General features: G+C 63.3%; 4 protein-coding genes across 14 annotated transcripts; all 4 read left to right on the plus strand.

Annotated features, from left to right (window-relative positions):
- Positions 1-97: 97 nt before the first annotated feature.
- Positions 98-10525, plus strand: SHC1 (SHC adaptor protein 1). 7 transcript variants are annotated; one of them, XM_059871337.1, is made up of 14 exons: positions 98-122; positions 2014-2095; positions 5622-5783; positions 6009-6079; positions 6395-6458; positions 6719-6838; positions 7263-7316; positions 7422-7473; positions 7658-7784; positions 7882-8050; positions 8235-8292; positions 8406-8573; positions 9092-9354; positions 9614-10525. In XM_059871337.1, exons 2-14 carry the CDS (start codon positions 2084-2086, stop codon positions 9740-9742), a joined length of 1449 nt encoding a protein of 482 aa, XP_059727320.1. In that variant the 5' UTR covers positions 98-122; positions 2014-2083; the 3' UTR covers positions 9743-10525. The 7 variants fall into 7 exon arrangements, with proteins under 7 accessions (XP_059727320.1, XP_059727321.1, XP_059727324.1 ...); XM_059871338.1 differs by having other exon boundaries at positions 8409-8573; XM_059871339.1 differs by lacking the exon at positions 98-122 and adding an exon at positions 154-228.
- A 126-nt stretch (positions 10526-10651) lies between these two features.
- On the plus strand, positions 10652-12621 carry PYGO2 (pygopus family PHD finger 2). The gene is made up of 3 exons (XM_059871343.1): positions 10652-10927; positions 11005-11054; positions 11130-12621. Exons 1-3 carry the CDS (start codon positions 10804-10806, stop codon positions 12201-12203), a joined length of 1248 nt encoding a protein of 415 aa, XP_059727326.1. The 5' UTR covers positions 10652-10803; the 3' UTR covers positions 12204-12621.
- A 136-nt stretch (positions 12622-12757) lies between these two features.
- On the plus strand, positions 12758-16299 carry PBXIP1 (PBX homeobox interacting protein 1). 5 transcript variants are annotated; one of them, XM_059871329.1, is made up of 11 exons: positions 12758-12826; positions 13332-13410; positions 13617-13722; positions 13807-13874; positions 13966-14110; positions 14211-14423; positions 14505-14528; positions 14611-14684; positions 14769-14894; positions 15002-15993; positions 16074-16299. In XM_059871329.1, the coding sequence occupies exons 2-11, from the start codon at positions 13351-13353 to the stop codon at positions 16129-16131; spliced, it is 1866 nt and encodes a 621-aa protein (XP_059727312.1). In that variant the 5' UTR covers positions 12758-12826; positions 13332-13350; the 3' UTR covers positions 16132-16299. The 5 variants fall into 5 exon arrangements, with proteins under 5 accessions (XP_059727312.1, XP_059727313.1, XP_059727314.1 ...); XM_059871330.1 differs by having other exon boundaries at positions 12761-12830; XM_059871331.1 differs by lacking the exon at positions 12758-12826 and adding an exon at positions 12858-12906.
- Positions 16300-16785: 486 nt separating this feature from the next.
- Positions 16786-19371, plus strand: PMVK (phosphomevalonate kinase). The gene is made up of 5 exons (XM_059870910.1): positions 16786-17150; positions 17293-17356; positions 17996-18148; positions 18775-18904; positions 19116-19371. The coding sequence occupies exons 1-5, from the start codon at positions 16786-16788 to the stop codon at positions 19250-19252; spliced, it is 849 nt and encodes a 282-aa protein (XP_059726893.1). The 3' UTR covers positions 19253-19371.
- Positions 19372-20085: the final 714 nt, after the last annotated feature.

The following is a 20085-nucleotide window of genomic DNA, read 5'->3' on the forward strand; positions in this document are numbered from 1 at the left end:
GCGCGCGAGGCGGCGGGGCCGCGGCGCCGCTTCCCGCGGGCCGGGCGTCGGCTCGCGATTGGCTCGCGTGTGTCACGTGGTATGGGCGCGGCGGCGCTACCCCGGAGGGGCGCGGGCCGGAAGTGAGTGGCGGTGAGGGCGGCGGGAGGGAGGGGGGGGCGGGGGGAGAGGGGGCGCGCGGGAGCGGCGGAGAGTGGCGCGAGGCCCGCGCGTGACCGATGGTGCCCGGTGAGCGCGCGCCGGCCGGGGCGGTGAGGGCGCGCGCGGACGGTGGCGGGGGGGGGAACCCGCGCAGGGCCCGGGACCCAGGGCCAGGCCCCGCCGTGCCCCCGCGGCCGCTGTGTCGCCGGACTGAGGCCACATCGTTCGCCGCTTCGCCGCCGCCTTCCGCGGAACGAGTTCTGGGGGTTCTGCCGCCGCCACTCCCCCTGCTGTGAGAGCCGAGCCGCCCTTCCCAGCTGACTCGTTCGCCCGGCTTGAGGGAGCCTGACCGTGGGGCAGGCCCGGACGCTCCTGTGCCGCCCGACGGGGGGCGGAGGAGCCGGTGCCGGGCTGTGCTGAGATCGGGGGTGACCCACCCGGCGAGGCGGCTGCCTGCCTGTGCCTGGGGTCCGGCTTGTGTTGCCCCACCCCGTGCCGGTGCGGTACACGGGAAGGACACTGGCTGTAGAGGCGCTGCAGGGTCTGGGGACAAGCCCGAGCCCCAAGGCTGGCATGACCCCCAGCAGGGGCGGGGCAGCGGCTGGGTTTGGAGGTTTCCTCGGCCTCTGCGGTGCTGGGCTCTGCCCTCCCACCTTCTGTGCTTCAGAGTAAGGCAGCAGTGAGTACCTGGAGCCCACCCGGCTGTTGTCGACAAGGGTAGCTGCTCCCCCTTGGAGATCTATGTCTGCTCTCCAGCAGCGTGTTGCGTCCATCTATTCTTGCTTCTCCCCTTGAATCTCTTAGACGGGGTCGTCCACACAGATTGTAGACCATGGACACGGCTTCCAAGGAGATGTGACCTGGGCCCTGCTTGCCACGTTGGCACTGCAGAAGTCTGTGGGCAAAGGGCACTTCTTTTCCGTGCTTGCCAGGGCTGCCCTAGTGTCAGCCTGTACCAGGGGGGCTGAAGATGCCATCTCCTCTTAGCCAAGGAGGGCTTGAGGATCCACCCGCTGCCCTTTGGTGGGGGAATGCCTTGGCTGGGCCCCCTCTGGAGCCACCTCTGCTTGGCAGTGGCATGGTGCTGCAGGGGTCAATCTCCACTGCCATGGCCAAGCACAGCCCTCCTTATCTTGCTGCCTTCCAAGCTGGTGGTGACAGCTGGCACAGGCAGATAAAGGTACAACTGCTGCCAAGCAGTAAATCATGTCTGCTGCCCTGCACTGCTCCACCAGCCTGGCCTTGACTGCCTCGGCTGGGCAGTGGCACTGGCAGTGAGAGGAGTGAGAAGAGTGCTTTGCTTGCCTTGTTTTCCCCTCACAGAGCTTCCTGCCTTTGCTAGCTCACGCCTTGTAAACTCTTTCCACGACTCTTGTCTTCGCCAGTCCCCTGGGAGTAAAGAACACAGCCCTGGGGGCTCTGTGTATAATTTTGCATCAGGATGCCAGCTGGAGGGGTGCAGGAGGGGGCAGCTCTGCCCCCCTGGTTGCCTTTGCTCTCCCTCCTGGCGTGTGGCTTTCCAGTACTGGTTTTTGGGCCGGGCAGGGATCGGCTCCAGCACTTTCCTTGGGTCACAGAATGACTCTAGGCCCCCAATACCATTTGCCAGTGTGTGCAGGGCCCAGGCAGTGCCCGGCCCAGCCTGGTGTTCCTGTCCCAGCACATCCCATCTCCATCTTCTTTCAGATGGGAAGAAGGTGGCTTCCAGGTTTCTCTTATTCTTTGTGCCAGCAGCATGGCACGGCAGCCACAGCCCCATTCGCCTGTGGACAGCATGGAGGAGCAGGGTCTGCCTCTTGGCACTATGGCCCCAAGCCACCTCAGCGGACTGGCACAGGGGTGGCTAACTCCCTGTTTGTCCCCGAACCGCAGGTTGGAGTGCCAGACGAGAGGGGCTCTGTGTCTGCTCCCTGCCCGGGGCCTGCCCTGCCCTCCGCCGGCGATGGAGTATGTGGTAAGGACTTCGGTGGAGGGCTAAGTGGCTTCGGTGGTGGATCCTGCCTGCCTCCTCTGCCTTCTGGGAGGTCTCCAGCCTCTTCCCCATATCTCCTAACCCCCTCTTCAGAATGAAGGAGAGGTTGCGTGCAGGAATGCGTAAATGTTTTTCGATGCTGCTGTGATGTGTGAGGGAAAAATCAGCTATTGGCTGGACTTGAGTGTTCTCCTTTGCTTCCCCCCTGCCTCAGAGGTTCAGCATTGGCTGCAGTTGGACAGAGGGGTTCTCCTACCCAGGGCAAGGTTTGTATGTTTGTGTGGCCACTTGCACCTTGCTGCAATTTCTTGTCAAACCGCTGGTATGTTCCAGGCCTCTGACTCAGCTCCCAGTTTTTTTCCAGGGAGGATGTTGGTAGCAGAGCCATGAGCATCCCCACTCTGCTTCTCTTCCTTGCCCAAACTGGTGTGTGAATTCCCAGTCTCAGGTGCCCGAAAGTAGTCCACATCCCTCTGTTTCTCATGATCCATGTCTGTCTTTGGTGGCAGGGCACATGGAGCAGCTGGGCCAGCATATGTCCCCAGAGCTCCTTGGAGGCAGTTGTTCCAGCTGCTCTGCTCATCCTCTGCTGCAGGGGCAGGAGTTCCCTGGCATCTGCCTGGCAAGGGGAGGGGCTTCAGCATGGGGCTTGGGGCTGCCTGTTCAGGCAGGGCCGGTGTTCTGCGCCTTTGCACGTCTCCAGGTTTGCCTTCTGCACTCAGAGCCCACTGAGGGGGAGCTCTGGTGCCCTGGGGTGGACTCTGGGGCTGGGGGGGCTGTGATGGTAGCACCTCTGGTCTCCAAGGGCTGGGAGCTGCAATGCACCTTGTAACAGACTGGCCTCAAAGGTTCTGAGAAAATCAGGAATTACTCTAGTTTATAAAAGCAGAGATGAGTCTGAGCAGGAGCTTCGGCCGGGAGGTTCATCAGCCCTTTGCTGCCTGAAGGTGATGGCTACTCCAAGCCCTGGGCGGGGGCAGAAAGGGGCCAAGGAGACATTCTTGCCCCCTTGCAATTCCCTCCTGCTCTCATCCTGGGGAAGCATCACGGCTCACAGAGCTGCCGTGCCAGGGATGCCCAGACCCACATCAACCACTGGCCAGTCCATCATGGGCAAACTCCACTGCTCTGTGGCCACTTGATGCTGCCCAGCCAGGCTCCCCTGGCAACAGAGCTGCACTGGCCCCTCACCGGGCCAGCTACTTCCTGGCTTCAGGCTTCCTGCTTTTCTTTAGAGGAGTGGTGCTGCAGCCACAGGAAGGTCACAGCACTGAACAGCCGGGGGCCCCTGGAGGGGACAGTCTCTGTGTGGAACAGCCAGCACAGTCTATCTGTGCCTGTGGGACCACCATGGCTGAGCTGGGGGGGCTGGCCTTCACAGAGCTAGTGTGTATGGCCAAGGAGATGCTTCAGTGATGGGCCCCCGTGTGCCGCAGCCCCTCGCATCACAGAGGTGGCAATTTCGAGCCCTGTTGTGGCTTTCCTTTCCCTGCCCCCATGGCAGTGTGCCAGGCTTTGTGAAGTGGGGCAGGCAGCTGCCGGTGCCAAGCAGTGCTGGGCGAAGGCTCCAAGCAAGGAGAACCTTTTCCTTGGCCTGGATTTACTCAGTTTTGGTCTGGTGGACAGAGCACCTGGTGGTTCGTAAGGATCTGGCTTGTGATGCGTCAGGGGTTGGGTTCTGACTGAACTCCTTGCCTCATCCTAGAGGGGATGGGGGGAGCTCTTGTCCCTCAGTGGGGCCAGGGCTGTGGAGAGCAGCACAGTCGGGCTGGCCCAAGTTCCTGCTGCATGCAAGTGCGTCGAGGAGAGGAGGGCAACAGGGGAGACCTGCCCCTGAGCCCCCTGATCCACAGGTGGGAGTTTCACCCAGCCCCCCAAGGCTGAAGGGACCAACTTTGCCCCCGGCACGTTCTTCCCGCCCGCTCCCGCTAGCTCCGCCTGTGCCTGTGACCTTGATTTTTCTGCTCCAGATAAGCGCTGCGTCCCCACCCCTCGCCGGGAGCCCCTCCTGCGCTGCGCCCCAGCCCCAGCGCAGCCCACGCCGCGGGCAGAGCCTGCCCCGCCGCCTGTGAGTCAGCACAGCTCTTCCGATCAGCCGCAGCCCTTTCATCTCTTCTCCCGGGAGGAGCCGCTGGGATGCGGGAAGAAGCAGCGATTAGCTGTAGCCTCTCCCACAGGCTCCCCACCACGGCTGGGGGTTTGTGCTGAGCCCTGCCTTGCCCAGCGCACAGCCTACCTGTATCCTGCTCCTGGCCGTCCTCCTCTCTCCCAGCAGCCCTCCAGGCAAGATCTGTGCTCTCAAAGGACTGCATGTCCCCGTATTCCAGGAAGCTGCAAGCACCGGTGTCATCTCAGCATCGTTGCTCCCCACGGCAGAGCCTGCCAAGCCAACAGCAGCTGCTCGCCGCCGGCACGTGGGTTGCATGGTGCTGGCTGCCACAGAAGGACCTTGTTCCCTCCTGGACAGTGCTCGGAGCAGGGCTGGGATGAGCTTGTTTGCGCTCTGTGTCTGCCTCATCTCTGGGCTTTAAATATTCATGCTTTTGATTTTCTCAGAGCAGGCAGCGGCACAGGGGCTGAAGTGAGCTGTGGGGCCGAAGGGTGGCTGTGCTGAGCCCACCAGCAGGGCAGAGGGAGCTGGAGCTGGTCCTGGATGAAGACAATGGGTTTTGTTGCCTTCCATTGTTGAAGTGGCAAGGGGCTTGAGGACCTTCAGGCTGGGCCCAGAGCATTCTGAGCTCCCCTCCCTGTGCTAGCAGCTCACCAGGGTGTCGTCGCAGCCCCATTTCCTCCCTGCTGTAGCGCGTTGCTCTCAGTCTGAACGGATTTGCACATCCTTGCTGCCGCCAATCACGACTGACAGGCTGTGCCTGCACAGTGCCAGGCAGCCCCTGGACCCGCTGCCTGGCGTGCCAGGCCCAGCTCTCCCTTCCAGCCATGTCGGGCTGGTGTGGACCTAGCGCAGAATTCAGCCGAGGCTTCTGCTTGGGGGCAGCTTCCTGGCAGCTGCCGGCACTCAGACTCTCTGCGGGGCCCCTGTGAGGCCCAGCTGGCTGCATCCGCCCTACTGCCACTCGGGACACGGTAGCTGTGGCCCTTCTCACCTGTCTCCAGCATGGATCTCCTGCAAAAGAGCAAATACAGCCACCTGCGGAATGAGTCTGTCTCCTCTCCGGAGGAGGCCGTGGCAGGCCTGGGAGTCCTGCCCTCCCCAGTGGAGTCCCTTGCAAGCATGCAGTCTCTGCCTGGTTCCCTGTCCTCCTCCCTCAGCCACGCTGCACCTTTCGGGGAGCTCTCACCTGAGTTGGAGGAGAGCCCTACCACCCTCTGCTCGTTCTTCCCCAAAATGGCCAACCTGAAGCTCTCCAATCCTGCCAACTTGCTCAGCTTGCGGGGCTCTGCAGCCAGCAGCAGCCCAGGGGAGCCTGGTCCCCCTGGGATGCCAGCACTAGTGCCAGGGGGTGGTGCCAGCCCCGGCTCAGGGAGACCTGTCGCTGTCTGTTCCCAGGATATGAACAAGCTGAGCTGTGGGAAGAAGACGCGGGTGGAAGGTGGCCAGCTGGGGGGTGATGAGTGGACCCGCCACGGCAGCTTTGTCAATAAGCCCACCCGTGGCTGGCTGCATCCAGATGACAAGGTCATGGGCTCTGGGGTCTCCTACCATGTCCGGGTGAGTGCTGGGGACACTGGGAAGGGTCACTGTGGGGATTTGGGGACCTCCTGGTGGGAGGACGCACCATGCTCTTTGGGAGGGTTAGAGGGCAGGGCAGTGGGCAGTGGGATGCCTGGGGAAGTTACTGCTGCAGAGCTGGGGTGCTTGAGGCCCAGCCCCCTCCCTGGCTGTATGAGGGACAAACTCCATGGCTGGCCAAGCTCACCTTGCTCTCTTGCACAGTACATGGGCTGTGTGGAAGTGCTCCAGTCCATGAGGGCTCTGGATTTCAACACCAGGACACAGGTGACCAGGTGAGCTCTGCCTCTCCCCAGGGGCTGCTCCTTTTGGGAAGGGGTGAGGAAGTTGTCTGAGCCCTAGGCAAGCCCCTGGTATCATGTGGGGCTTTCAGTGGGGGCCAGGGACTGCTGCAGACCATCAAATACTAATTCCAGTGCACTTTGCCCACCCAAAGAGGCCCAGCTGGCACTGCCTGAGAGATTCCACTTTGTCACCCTGTCTCTCCTGTGCTGATCCCTGTGTCCTCACTGTCCTGAGTGTTGTGTTTGGGGGGGGTCTTGGGGCAAGGCAGCACTGTGGGGGCTGACATTTCACTGTACTCCCTGCAGGGAGGCCATTGGGCTGGTATGTGAGGCTGTGCCTGGTGCCAAGGGAGCCGTGAGGAGGAGGAAGGTGAGGCCTGGCTGGGAAGCTGCTGGGGGAGCGTTTGTGGCTGGTCTGGGCACAGGGCCAAGGACCAGATGCCAGCCCGGCTGGCACTGCTGTGCTGGTCAGCCCAGGGCTTTGATATCCCAGCTGAGGCTTGGGCCAGGGCCACTGGTGAGGACAAGGTGCCTATCTCTGCTGTGGAAGCAGTGGGATGTGCCCTGTCCCCCTGCTGCTGGGCTGTCAGGTCTGGGGAGCCCCTTCCCTACGCCACCGTTTGCCCCTAGCCCTGCAGCCGCTCCCTGAACTCCATCCTGGGCAAGAGCAACCTGAAGTTTGCAGGCATGCCCATCACCCTGACCATCTCCACCAGCAGCCTCAACCTCATGGCCTCAGACTGCAAGCAGGTGAGAATGGGAAGGGGTTGGGTTGGCTTTGGACAAGCAGAAATCCTCATGTAGCTCAGATCTTGCTGGGGCAGGGGATGCCCCCAGCCTCCCCAGGGAATGTCTGGATGGGCTGTGAGATGAGTGCTCACCTCCCCACAGTCCCTGGGGCTGAAGAGGTGGGAGGAATATCCCATGTGCTTTGTGGGATCTCTCCTGGAGACAGTGAGACCCAAGTCCCCTTGCCTGGGGCCAGATCTCCTGGTTTTGACCCCACTCCCTGGGATGTCCCAGTTCTTTTCCTGGTGGTCTGTGGCTCATAACCAGGGCTCTGGACGATTTTGAGCCCCCATGGCAGGTCAGGCCTGGGAGGAGTGGGATGTGCCACCCATTTGTGGGTGACAAGGAATTCCTGGCTGTGTCCAACAAGCTCTCCACCTTGCAGATCATCGCCAACCACCACATGCAGTCTATTTCCTTTGCATCAGGGGGAGACCCGGTGAGTACCTGGCAGGGTCCCCATCCGTACCCTGTGTGGGGCCTCTCCTGCCCTCTGCCCAGTGCTCCCCAGCAGCCTGTCTCACTGCTGCTCTCTCACCCACAGGACACAGCTGAATATGTTGCCTATGTTGCCAAAGACCCCGTCAATCAGAGAGGTGAGGGTGCTGCAAGGGTCCTCGATGCCAAAGCCCCACTTTGGAGGTCTTCAGGACCAGCTCAACGTTGTGGGGGGGACGACTGGGTGACCCCTAAAATGCTCTGGGGTGTACAGGGCAGGCTCAGGGGTGGAGAACCTTAGTCCTGGAGTTCCGCAATCCCACCCCTCCATTTTCTACCCAGCCTGCCATATCCTGGAGTGTCCTGAAGGCTTGGCACAGGATGTGATCAGCACCATCGGGCAGGCCTTTGAGCTGCGCTTCAAGCAGTACCTGAAGAATCCTCCAAAGCTGGTGACCCCCCATGACAGGTCAGAGCAGGGTGGTGTGGCAAGGAGGAAGGTGGCTTTGGAGAGGGGATGCAGCCATGGCTGCTGTCACGGGCTTATCTGTGCTGTGCTCTCCCAGGATGGCAGGGTTTGATGGCTCTGCCTGGGATGAAGAAGAGGAGGAACCAGCCCCAGATCACCAGTACTACAACGACTTCCCTGGCAAGGAACCTCCCATTGGGGGGGTCGTGGACATGCGGCTACAGGATGGGGCTGCTCAGACCCCAAATCACTTGGGTGCCACACTGGTGAGGCTCTGGGCACGTCCTCTCGGGGAGGCACCATCCTATAAGGGAGACATAGGGACCCTGAGTGGGTCACGGGTTCTGCTGAAGGTTATTTGTGTCTCCCCGGTGTCTCTGGGATGTGGGGAGCAGGAAGGGGGATGAGCAGGAAAAGGGGATGGGGGCTTATCACTGCCTCTCCCTGCAGCCTGTTGGCCAATCCAGTGGGGAGTATGACCCCCAGAAGCAGCATGCTCCTGCCCAAGGTAATGTAATGGGTGTCTCCATCCTCTCCCATGGACCCCCAGTGCTCTGATGGTGGGCACTGGTGGGGGGCCAAGGTGGGCTGAAGCCCTGCTGACCACAGTGCTCCGGGTAGCAGGGAGAGAGAAGTACCCAGCTTCAGCAGGCACGTCTGGGCGCACCGACCTCTTTGATGACCCATCCTACGTCAACGTGCAGAACATAGACAAGACACGCCAAGCTCCAGCTGCCAGCACCCCTGCCACAGCCAACGGCAGCACACAGAGAGACCTCTTTGACATGAGTGAGTGAACAGTGCCTGCGGCCAGAGCTGGGCTTGGTCATGGTCCCCCTGCTCTGAATTAGGACTCTCCTTGAGCCAGGTCTTGTAAGCTCGTGGAGATCTATTTCACACCCAGGATAGCTCAGCTACCTTAGAAGGCATAAAATCAGCAGGATGGCGTCTGTGGCAGTGTTGGAAACAGAAAAGTTTTAATAAAAGGCAAAATAACTAACTCTTTACAGAGAAAAACCGATCCAAGTACAAGAAGCCCTCCTGCCCCTAGTAAAACATCTCACAAAAGCAATTAATTTCTTTGGTCTCTTCTTTTTCTAGTAAATTGGCCAAGCAAGACTTTGTAGCTCCTGTCCAATTAGCTATCCTTAAGTTTGAAGTGAAGTCCTCCAAGTCCTATAAGATGCCTTTTCACTTAATCCAAAATAGAAACTTCTAAGCTTATTTCCTTTTTAAAGGGACAAAGGATAGTTTTGTCACTCCATCAACAAGAGGCACATTCCTATACTGCTCCTCTGTCCTTGCAGAGCCCTTTGAAGATGCCCTGCGTGTGCCCTCATCTGTGCCTGTGGGGCTGCCCCCTGCCCAGGTGGTGGCCTCCATGGAGGAGCAGCTGAGACGGGAGCCCTGGTACCATGGCAAAATGAGCCGCAAGGAGGCTGAGAAGCTGCTGAAAGTGAATGGGGACTTCCTGGTGAGGGAGAGCACCACCACCCCGGGCCAGTATGTGCTGACTGGCTTGCAGGGTGGGCAGCCCAAGCATCTGCTGCTTGTCGATCCCGAGGGAGTGGTGAGTCCTCACAGGGGATGGAGCTTGGGACAGCAGGGGGGGGTCCTAGGGGGTTACAAGAGCCACCAGAGCATTGAGGTTCTGCTCTGCTGGTCAGGGGACAACTCTGGGCTGGCTTAGGGGATGGGCAGGGCCTGGCAGAGCATGGGTTTGAGACTGCAGCCCCAGGTCTGTGCCCAGCCCGTGCCATGGAGGGTGGTAGCTCTGGCCTGATGTGGGCACTAACAGCGTCCTGAGTGCTCCTGTTCTGGCCCCCTAGGTGCGGACAAAAGACCATCGCTTTGAGAGCGTCAGCCACCTCATCAGCTACCACATGGACAATCACCTGCCCATCATCTCGGCTGGCAGTGAGATGTGTCTGCAGCAGCCCGTGGAGAGGAGACTGTGAGCGCCCGGGGACCCCAGTGCACGGCACCCCCCAATGCGCAGCCCTCCAGCCGTGTTCATGCCCCAGGGAGCCCTCAGACTCTTCATGTGTTTCACCCGGGACTGAGCATGGACTTGCCTGAGGACAGGGCCTCTCCTTTCACCACGTGGAGCTGGTGGCCATGGGGGGGCTCAGGCTGTGAGTGCCTGCAGGGTAGAGAACTGTTCTTGCAAAACCCATGCCCCTCCAGCTCCAGCCTTTGCCGAGCAGCTCAGCTCCTACCAAAACCTAGCCCTGCTGCTGTGCCACAGCCATTCTTGTGCTCACCAGCATGGGCTCAGGACTGGCAGGGCTGAGCCCCCCTGAGCCAGAGGCAGCCTGTCCTTATCTCTGGCCCCTGGGCCAAGGAGGGGGCCCACGGGGGGCTCTGCTCCCCCAAGCACGAGGCCCTCGACTGTACCGGATCACTTTATGTGTTAACTCTGTGCCTTGACCCCGCAGGTCCCACACTCTTATGCAAGGGCAGGGGCTGGTTACAGAGCCTCCCCCGTGCTCCCAGCACCCTGTACCCCCTCCGTGACATGCTTGTGCTCCAGGACACGTGCCACCACGTCCCCTTCCTCCCTGCTCGTCCCAGCTGGGCAAGGGCAGCTCTGGCAGCCCCGGGGGGTTGGTGGGAGGACCCCCCTGCATGCACAGTGTAACTCCCCCGAGCCAAAGCGCAGACCCGCCCCTCGCAGCCGCAGGCCCCTGCCCCGCTATACCAAAGGAACTGGCGGTTGTATTAAAGTTGGTATTTCTCTAGGCCCTGGCTGGTGTGAGCTGGGAGGAGTCGCTGTGGGCGGGTGGTTCCCCCCCGTGCTCCCTTCTCTTCTCCCCCGGACATCGTACGTGGTTTGTCCCGTCTGGTCCCCCCTCCCATCGCGCTGCATTTGGTTTGGTCCGACTGGCGGGTGGGGCGGGAGCCGGCGGTGATTGACACGTCTCGAGCGCGTCGCCTCGCCCCCCGCACGCTGTGATTGGCCTCGCGCGGGTTCCGTTTCCGGTCGGGCCATGGCGGCGGCGCGCGCGCTGTGAGGGCTATGGCGGCCCCGCACGCAGAGAAGCTGGAGGGAGCGGTCCCGGCCCCGCCGGCCCCGCCGGGGCCCCCGCACCCCGCGGGCAGCGCTGCCGCCGGCGGGCCCGGCCGGAAGCAGGGCAAGGCAGGTGAGCGCGGGGGCCCGAGACCGGGGTGGGTGGGGGTCGCCCCGGCTCCGCTGACGCGGCCTCGCTTGTCCCCGCAGGGCTGCAGATGAAGAGCCCCGAGAAAAAGCGGCGCAAGTCCAACACGCAGGTAGGGCCGGGCTCGGGGCGGCGCGGGGGCCGGGGACGCGCCGCAGCAACCCTGACCGCCACCTTCTCCCCGCAGGGCCCTGCCTACTCGCACCTCTCGGAGTTCGCCCCGCCGCCCACTCCCATGGTGGACCACCTGGTGGCTTCCAACCCCTTCGAGGATGATTTCGGGGCCCCCAAGGTGGGCGCGGCGCCCGCCCCCTTCCTGGGCAGCCCCGTCCCCTTCGGCGGTTTCCGCATGCAGGGGGGGATGTCGCCGCAGGTGCCCCCTGGTTACGGTGGGGGTCCCCAGCCCCTGCGGAGGCAGCCGCCCCCGTTCGCCCCCGGGCAGATGGGCCCGGCCTTTAGCATGCCCCCTCAGAATCCAAACTACGTGCAGCCGGGGGGCTTGACCTTCACCGGGCAGCCCTTCAGCCAGCCCCTCGGACAGAACTTCAGCCCCCCTATGGGGCAGCTCATGCAGGGGCCTGTTGCGGGCTTCGGGCCCATGATGTCCCCCACTATGGGGCAGCCCCCGCGGGGGGACATGGGACCCGGGCCAGCCCTCAACCCCCCCGGGGGCCCAGCAGTGGCTCAGCGCTTCAGCCAGCCCAGCAACCTCTTTGGACAGTCGCCCATGCAGCGCCCCGGGCAGAACATGCCCCCGCTGCCCCCCACAGCCAGTCCCTTCCCTGGGGCGGATCCCGGCTTCCCTGCTAGCAGCGAGGAGGGGGGCAAGAACCCTCCCCCCAGCACCTTCGCCCAGGAGCAGCACTCGGGCTCCCCCGCCACCGTCAATGGGGCACAGCCCGGCTTCGCCCCCAACAGCGCCGGCCGCAGCGCCAGCACCCCCGAGAGCAACAGCCTCCCCCTGCCGCCCCCCGGCAAGGCCGGCAGCGCCTCGGGCCACCAGCCGCCCCCGGGGCTCGTCTACCCCTGCGGGGCCTGTCGCAATGAGGTGAACGATGACCAGGATGCCATCCTGTGCGAGGCCTCCTGCCAGAAGTGGTTCCACCGGGAGTGCACGGGCATGACCGAGAATGCCTACGGGCTGCTCACCACTGAGGCCTCCGCCGTCTGGGCCTGCGACTTCTGCCTCAAGACAAAGGAGATCCAGTCGGTCTACATCCGGGAGGGCATGGGACAGCTGGTGACCGCCAACGATGGCTGAGCCACCCTTCAGCCGCTATGTACAGCTTTCCCCACTGATTTAGGACCAAACATCCTTTTTTTGTAGCTGTCCCCCCCCCCCCCCCCCCCCCCCCACCAGCCAGAGAGGCACTGCCATGCGCTGGCGGTGGCTGCTCACTGGGCACTGCCTGGCACCGGGATCTTCCAGGGGACCGGGGACAGTTCTGGCCATGGTGCACCGGCTTGGTGAGGGCTGGGGCTTCTTGGTGCTCCACAGTGCTGCTCCCAGTTAGGTCATTACCCTTGCGAGGGGCACCTCCTGGCCTGTGCAGCGTTCCAGATGCCCCCTGCTCCGGTGCTCGGGATGGTCCCGGTACCTGCTCCCCACCCCAGGTCCGTCCGTTTTAGCCAATCGTTAATGGAAATTTTTGTACGTCGTTATAAAACTCTTAAACGCGCGTGTCGGTGTCTGTCCGGGGGTCTCGGTGTCTGTCCGGCATCGGATTGAGGGGCGTGTTCGCTGCCGGCGGGGCCTCGCCCGCTGTCCCCGCCCCCCTCACGACGCTGCGACGCGGGCTGTGATTGGCTGCTCGCGTCACGTGCGCGCCCCGGCTCGGGGGCGGTGGCAGCCCCGGGGAAAGTTCCCGGCAGGACGCGGCGGGCGTAGGTAGCGGGAGCGGCGGGAGCGCTGCCCCTGCCGGGCCCGGACGGGGCTGAGGGCGCGGGCGCAGCTCGGAGAGGCCGTGAGAAGCGGAGAGGAGGGGGTTGTCAGCGGCGGGGCCGTCCCCCCCAGGCCGGTTCTGGGTCTCGGACGGGGAAGGGGGGGAAAAGGGGCGGGGGCTGCTCGAGACCCCCGTCCGGTGCTGCCGCTTTGCTGTGGGGCGGTGGGATCCCGACCGGGGTCCCTGGTTCCCCCACGCCAGGCCCTGCGTCTCCCGTCCACCTGCTGGGTCGCATCACCGGCTAAAAATACCCCGCGGCGGCAGCTGGTGTCAGAGGGGTGCAGCCCAGAGCCGGTGCACCGGGACGGCTCCCTGAAAGCCTCCCAGCTACAGGCTGGAGGGACGGGCTGGCACCGGCACCGTGGCTCTCCCGGTAACATCCAGCCGGTCCTGGGAGTTGGGTCGTGTCCCACTGTCCGTGTGTCCGCCCATCTGTCCCTTTGCAGGTAGCGCTGGACTGTCCCTATGGCGGAGAAATTGGATCCCCGAGATTCAGAGAGCAGCTGGGTGATGGCGGGCAGTGAGGTGAGGGCTCACAATCCCCAGAGCAGACCCTCACTCCTTGAGACCTCCAGGGCAGCATCCCAGAACTGGGACCCCATGCCTTGGGGCCCTTAGGGCAGCCCCCCAGAGCTGGAAACCCCCGGGGACACCCCGCAGTGCCCACCTGGGGCTGTAGGCACGTGGAGGTCAGGGCTAAAAGTGTCTCCCTATGTACCCCCTTGCCCTAGGGTCTGCCCATTGACACAGTGGGTCCAGAGCAGGACTCAGCCTCCCACGGGTCTGACAATGAGGAACCGGAGGAGGAGGATGAAGGCACCCAGGACACAGTCACAGGCAGGCAACCACCAGGGGTATGGGGCAAGCCTGATGTCACCTTCCTGTGCCACTGTCTCATCCCCATGCTCTGGCTCTCCCCAGCTGTGACCGCCAGTGGTGCCACTACCTTCCCCAGCCAGACCTTGTGCCCTGAGGGCAGCGGGCAGGGGGTGAGTCAGACCAGGGGGCTGGGGCTGAGCTGGAGCTGGTGGGCTGCTCCCCACACAGGGATACCCCTTGTGCCAACGCCTGTGTCTGCAGGACCCAGAGCAATGTGAGGACTCCAAGGCACGGGCAGGGCCTGCCCTGGATGGCTCTGCAGAGCCCAGTGTGTTGGAGGGCGATGAGCAGGAGGAGCTGAATGCTGAGGCTGAGCCACAACCCTGCCCTGACACCGCCCAAGAAGGTCAGACCTCACAGGGGACTGGCCTGGGGGAATCTGTGCTGGCAGTGTTTAGGTGTAGATCCTCCCTGGAGATCCCCCTCCCCACCCCGTCTCCCCCTAGGGCCAGCAATGGAGGACGTGTCCTGCACCAGCAGTGACGATAACGTGGAGGGGCTGCGGTGGCGGCCGGGCCACAAGCCCTGTCCTGAGCCCCCCACTGTCACACCTGCCCCACAGCAGGGGTCACCAGACACTGGTGATGATGGGCTCAGTATGAGCACGTACCTGCTGGGGGCCTTGGCCTTGGTTGCTCTGGGGCTGCTGATCATCACTGGTAAGTGGGGTCCCAGTGGCCAAAGCCCCAGGGACGGGATGGGGTCCAGACATCCCCCTCATTGTCCCTTCCTCTCCCCAGGTGGTATCTACGATGTGGCAGATGGTGAGTAGAAGCGACTAGCCCACCTGGGCAGGGGGACATCTCACAGCAGCCTGGACATTCAGAACCATGTCCTTCTCTGCAGGCCCTGTGGAGAGTGTTGGGAGCTGGGACTTGGCTGCTGGGGAGCAGGAGTCACTGCTGTCCATAGACAGCAATGTAAGGAGGGATCTCAAGCAGGGCTGAGTGAGGGTAGAGGGTGCCCTCAACGCTCCCAGGGCTCCCAACCTTCCTGTCCTCCAGGACTCGCAGCAGAAGTCTCCTCTGCCAGATGATGGGGGCCCGCAGAACATGCAGTCCATGAGCCAGCTCCTGGACAAGCTGGCCAAAGAGAACCAGGAGATCCGGCTCATGCAGGCAGAGCTACAGGTCAGTGCCCAGTACCACATCTCAGTGCTGTGGTGCTGGGCACCAACCTGGTCCCGGTGCTGCTGTCCCGCTGCCACCTCTTTTACACCTTCCCACCCCTGCCCCAGGCCCACAAGGAAGATCTGCAGGCACTGCTGCACAAGAGCGAGGGCGAGGCAGCGGCGGCCGGGGCGCAGCAGCAGAGCCTGGCCAGAGAGAACGCGCAGCTGCGTGCGGCGCTGGAGCGGGAGGTGACCGCGCTTCGAGAGGCCCAGGCTGAGCTGCGGCGCCTTCAGGCCACCACGGGGGCCCCTAGCAGCCCCAGGGAGCCAAGGGCAGAGCAGGCACGTGCCACAGAGCAGCCACGTGCCACAGGCATGCCAGGGCACGGCAAGGCCGCGGCATGGCGGCACAGAAGCCTGAATTCACTGCGGCAGGAGCTGGCAGACACCCTGGACCGTGTGCGGGGCTCTGGGGATCTCAAGGGGCTTATGGAGGAGCTGAGCACCCTGGAGCAGCACCTGGCCCAGGTGCTGAAGGCAGACGTGTCGGGGTCCTTCTCCACACCCTGGAAGAAGCCATCCAAGGTGGAGAAGGAGAGCAGGTGGCACAAACAGCATGGCACCAGGGGGTCCCCCCACGAGCAGGAGAGGAGAGAGCAGGGCAAACCCCACAAGAAGGAGCCCCGAGCCCCCCGTGAGCACAAGCCAGGCAAAGCCTGGGGGAAGCCGTCTCACAGCCATCCCCGGCACGATTCCCATGAGCTGCCCTGGCTCAAGCGGTACCGGGCACCACAGGGCTGTTCTGGGGTGACTGACTGTGCCCACAAGGAGGGCCAGGAAGTGCTTGGGGTTGCCCTGGAACCGGTGCAGAAGGTGCAGTTCCTGCAACTGCTGGAGAGCTTCATGGGGCAGCTGGGCTTGGGGAGACAATTTGGGAGGCTGGCACTGCAGCTCGATGGGGCCTTCAGGGCTGACGGTGTCTTTGCCCACGACCGCCTGCGGTTTGTGGATTTTGTGGATGATGTGGAGGATCTGCTTGAGGATGTGGCATGGCAGGAGCGGGGCGACAAGGAGGCAGCTGATGGCTTCGAGGAGTACATGCTGCGGCACTACAGTGGGTGAGCTGGGGTGGGCGGTGCCAGGGGTCCCCAGGGATTCCCCCTCAGTGCTGCCCGTCACATTTTCCCTTCTCTTGCAGCACCTCCAGGAACGTGTGGAGCCAGAGAGCCCCAAGACAGTATGGCACACGTGCGTAGAGCCAGGGGAGCAGTATTGTGCCTGCACCCCCATGCAAGGGCTCCCCATATGCTGTTTATGGGGGGCTAGGGGTGACCCACACCCTGTAGGGCCAAGTAGGGCCACATCCACAACCAAATGCACTGTGTGATGCTGCACTGCCACCATGAATAAAGTCACTGCTGGGCCGAGCTGTGTAGATGTGGGGGAAAGGGAGGTGCTGAGGGAAGAGGGCTGGAGAAATGGGGGTTCAGAGGAGGAATAGGGTGTGTAAGGGGAGAGCAGATGGGACTGAAGTGCTGTGGTCAAAGAAGGTACTGTGAGACAGAAGGAAGGACTGCTGGGAGGAGGAAGGGCTGCTGGGGGAGGGGGGGTGTCGATGAAAAGGCAGGGCAGAGAGAAATGTGTTGGAGGGGAAGGGGGTTGCTGGGGGAGAAGAAAGTGTATTGGGGGTGCTGGGGGAAAATGGGGATTTAGAGGAGGAGCAGTGAAGAGGAAAGGGGAGTGCTGAAGGAAGTGAGGAGCAGTTGAAAAAGTGGGGTGCAGACGGGGCATAGGGATGTTGAGGAGGAACGGTGCTTGGAGAGAAAAGAGGGTACTGGGGGAAATGGATGCTGGGAGAAAGCGGGGTGCAGAAGAGGAATAAGGATTGTGGGGGGAAGAGTGTTGGCGAAATGCAGATACTGGGAGGAGCAGGGTGCTGGGGAAAGGGAGCGTCGGAGGAGAATGGAGGGTGTGAGGAGCAAGTGGGGGCGCTGGGGGCAGGGGACGGCAGAGGAGCAGAGGGGTGCCGGGGTGCGGGATACCGGGGGCAGGAGCCGCCGTGTCCCCGGGGCCGCCTCGCTGCGGTGCGGGCTCTGCCCGGCAGGGGGCGCCGTGAGACGGGCGGGCTGCTGGGGGCGGGGCCATCAGGGGCGTGGTCATTGGGCGTGGTGAGGGGCGGGGCGGAGGCGCCGATGGCGGCGCCGCGCGCGGTGCTGTTGCTGAGCGGGAAGAGGAAATCGGGGAAGGATTTCGTGGCCGAGGAGCTGCGGAGCCGGTACCGGGCCGGGCGGGACTGGGGCCGGGCGTGTGGGCGGGGAGGGCACGGCGGGCGGGGATGGTGCCGGAGCACAGGGAGGCCAGGACTTGGCCGAGTAGAGCCTGTGTCAGTGCCCGTCCCGCTCGCCCCTCTCTCGCAGGTTGGGCCCTGATGTCTGCACCATTCTGCGCCTCTCCGGGCCCCTCAAGGAGCAGTACGCCAAGGTACCGAGCCTTGTCACACCCGCCGAGCTGTGCCAGGACACTGCTGTGCTGTGCCATCCCACGCTCCTACCGTGCCACACAGTGCCACCCCGTGCCACACCATCCCGAGCTGTACCGGACAGTGCCGTGCTGTGCCGGACACTGCCGCGCTCTGCTGTCCCATGCTCATATCGTGCCACAGAGTGCCACACCATCCCGAGCTGTGCCAGGACACTGCCGCGTTCTACCACGTGCTGTGCCATCCCACGCTCACACCGTACCACACCGAGCCGTGCCATGCCACACTGAGTTGTGCCAGGGCATGTGCTTTGCTGTTCTCTGCCTTGCCATGCACAGTGCTGAGCTGTGCCTGCCCTGCTGCACCGTGCTGTGCCATCTGATGCTTTGCCATGCTGTGCCATCTGATGCTTTGCCATGCTGTGCCATGCTGCACCACACCAAGCCATGTCAGGACATGCTGTGCCAAGTTGTGTCATCCCACGGTTGTGCTGTACCACACCGTGCCGAGCTGTTGCGTGCTGTGCTGTGCTGTGCTGTCCCATCCCGTCCCGCCATGCTGCGGCATGTCACGGCAGCTGTGGCCGTGCCACGCCGTGCTCGTGTGCCCAGGCCATGCCCACCGATCCCCGTTCCCCACAGGAACACGGGCTCGACTTTGAGCGCCTCCTGGATGCCAGTGCCTACAAGGAGAAGTTCCGCCAGGACATGATCCGCTGGGGCGAGGAGAAGCGCCGCGCCGATCCCGGCTTCTTCTGCCGGGCCGCGGTGGAGGGGGCGCTGCAGCCAGTGTGGGTGAGCTCTGGGGGGGGCACAGGGGCACTGCAGCCGGTGTGGGTGAGCTCTGGGGGGGTACAGGGATGCTGCAGCCGGTGTGGGTGAGCTCTGGGGGTTCCCCAGTGCCCTGCAGCCAGTGTGGGTGAGCTCTGGGAGGGCACAGGGGCACTGCAGCCGGTGTGGGTGAGCTCTGGGAGGGCACAGGGATGCTGCAGCTGGTGTGGGTGAGCTCTAGGGGGTTCCCCAGTGCCCTGCAGCCAGTGTGGGTGAGCTCTGGGGGGACACAGGGGCCCTGCAGCCGATGTGGGTGAGCTCTGGGGGGGGCACAGGGGCACTGCAGCCGGTGTGGGTGAGCTCTGGGGGGGGCACAGGGATGGTGCAGCCGGTGTGGGTGAGCTCTGGGGGTTCCCCAGTGCCCTGCAGCCAGTGTGGGTGAGCTCTGGGAGGGCACAGGGCCCTGCAGCCAGTGTGGGTGAGCTCTGGGGGGGGCACAGGGGCCCTGCAGCCGATGTGGGTGAGCTCTGCAGCCGGTGTGGGTGAGCTCTGGGAGGGCACAGGGCACTGCAGCGGGTGTGGGCGAGCTCTGGGCAGTGCCCAGGGGCCCCTGGGGGGCACAGGCTGGGTGCTGATGGAGCCCTGTGCAGGTGGTGAGTGACACACGGCGCCTCTCAGATGTGGAGTGGTTCCGGGCCGCCTACGGGGATGTGGTCCAGACCGTGAGGGTGGTGGCTACTGAGGAGACAAGGAAGAGGAGGAACTGGGTCTTTGTCACTGGTGAGCGAGTGAGGGGCAGCTTCACCTAGTGTGACACCAAACCTGGGGCTGCCCAGTGAGCACAGGTCTGCTGCCTCCACTACCCTTCCTTGGCAGTGGGAGCAAGAGGCTTGGGATCAAGGCCCCCACCTCTGGGGGTGGGGCCATGGTGGGGGTGCAGACACACACATCCTGACCATCCCTGGGGCCTCCCTGGGCTCTGTGCTACCAGGGGTGGACGACGCTGAATCTGAGTGTGGCCTGGACCAGGGAGTGGCCTTTGACTGGGTGATCACCAATGACGGGGATGAGGTGGCTCTGAGCGAGCAGCTGGAGTTGCTGGTGCAGTGTCTCCACAGGAGCGTATAGCTCCATGTCTCTCCATTGGTAATTGGGGACTGCATCATCCCCCCAGCCCCACAGCATCTCCACCTCCTGCTGATGCTTCCTGTTCTGGAATAAAGCTCTGACACTGAGAACCACTGCCACACTGGGCCTGTGTCTCATTTCTGGGGAAGGGACACACAGGTGATCTTGCCCCACCCCCACCACAGGTTTCCCAGTTTTCAGGAGGCAGAACTTCTGTCCTGCAGTTGTGTCCAAGCAGGGGGTAACCAGCTGGATGTTTCATGGTGTCTTTTAATAAGGTTTCTAGCAGCCAATTCCCTACAGATTATCTGCTTCCCAAACTCGTATACTCACATCTGCTCCTCTCCTGCAACAGCTGGGCACGGCAGGGGCTGGGGGTGGGGGTGCCTGGGTGGGCTGGGGATTTTGAGGGGGGATTAGGGCCCTATATACATCTGTATGTATATATCCCATATTCTGGCTCTACCCCTACCCTGACCCCGACCTTGGGGACACCGTGAGACACACACACAGTGCCCCCCGACCGTGGGGTGACCCACCCCGAGACGGGAACACCTGCTCCGGCTGCTGCTCGTTATCCCCGGCCTCTAAACGGATTAAAGGGGATCATATCAAAGGAGGAGGGATGCCTGGGGGGGGGGGGTTAAACAGATGAGGGGTCGTTCGGGACTCGTCCATCGGGGCGCGCGGGCACCGGCGCCCGGTGCAGCCCGGTGCACTACAAGTCCCGAACGACCCCGCAGAGATGCAGGAGCCGGGGGTGTGATGGGGGGGGAGATCCAAAGCGGGGAGCGGGCGGGGATGATGTCAGCCTGCGGGGAGCCCCGGCGTGG

Source organism: Haemorhous mexicanus, chromosome 31, assembly GCF_027477595.1.
Source record: "Haemorhous mexicanus isolate bHaeMex1 chromosome 31, bHaeMex1.pri, whole genome shotgun sequence".
Taxonomy (NCBI): domain Eukaryota; kingdom Metazoa; phylum Chordata; class Aves; order Passeriformes; family Fringillidae; genus Haemorhous; species Haemorhous mexicanus.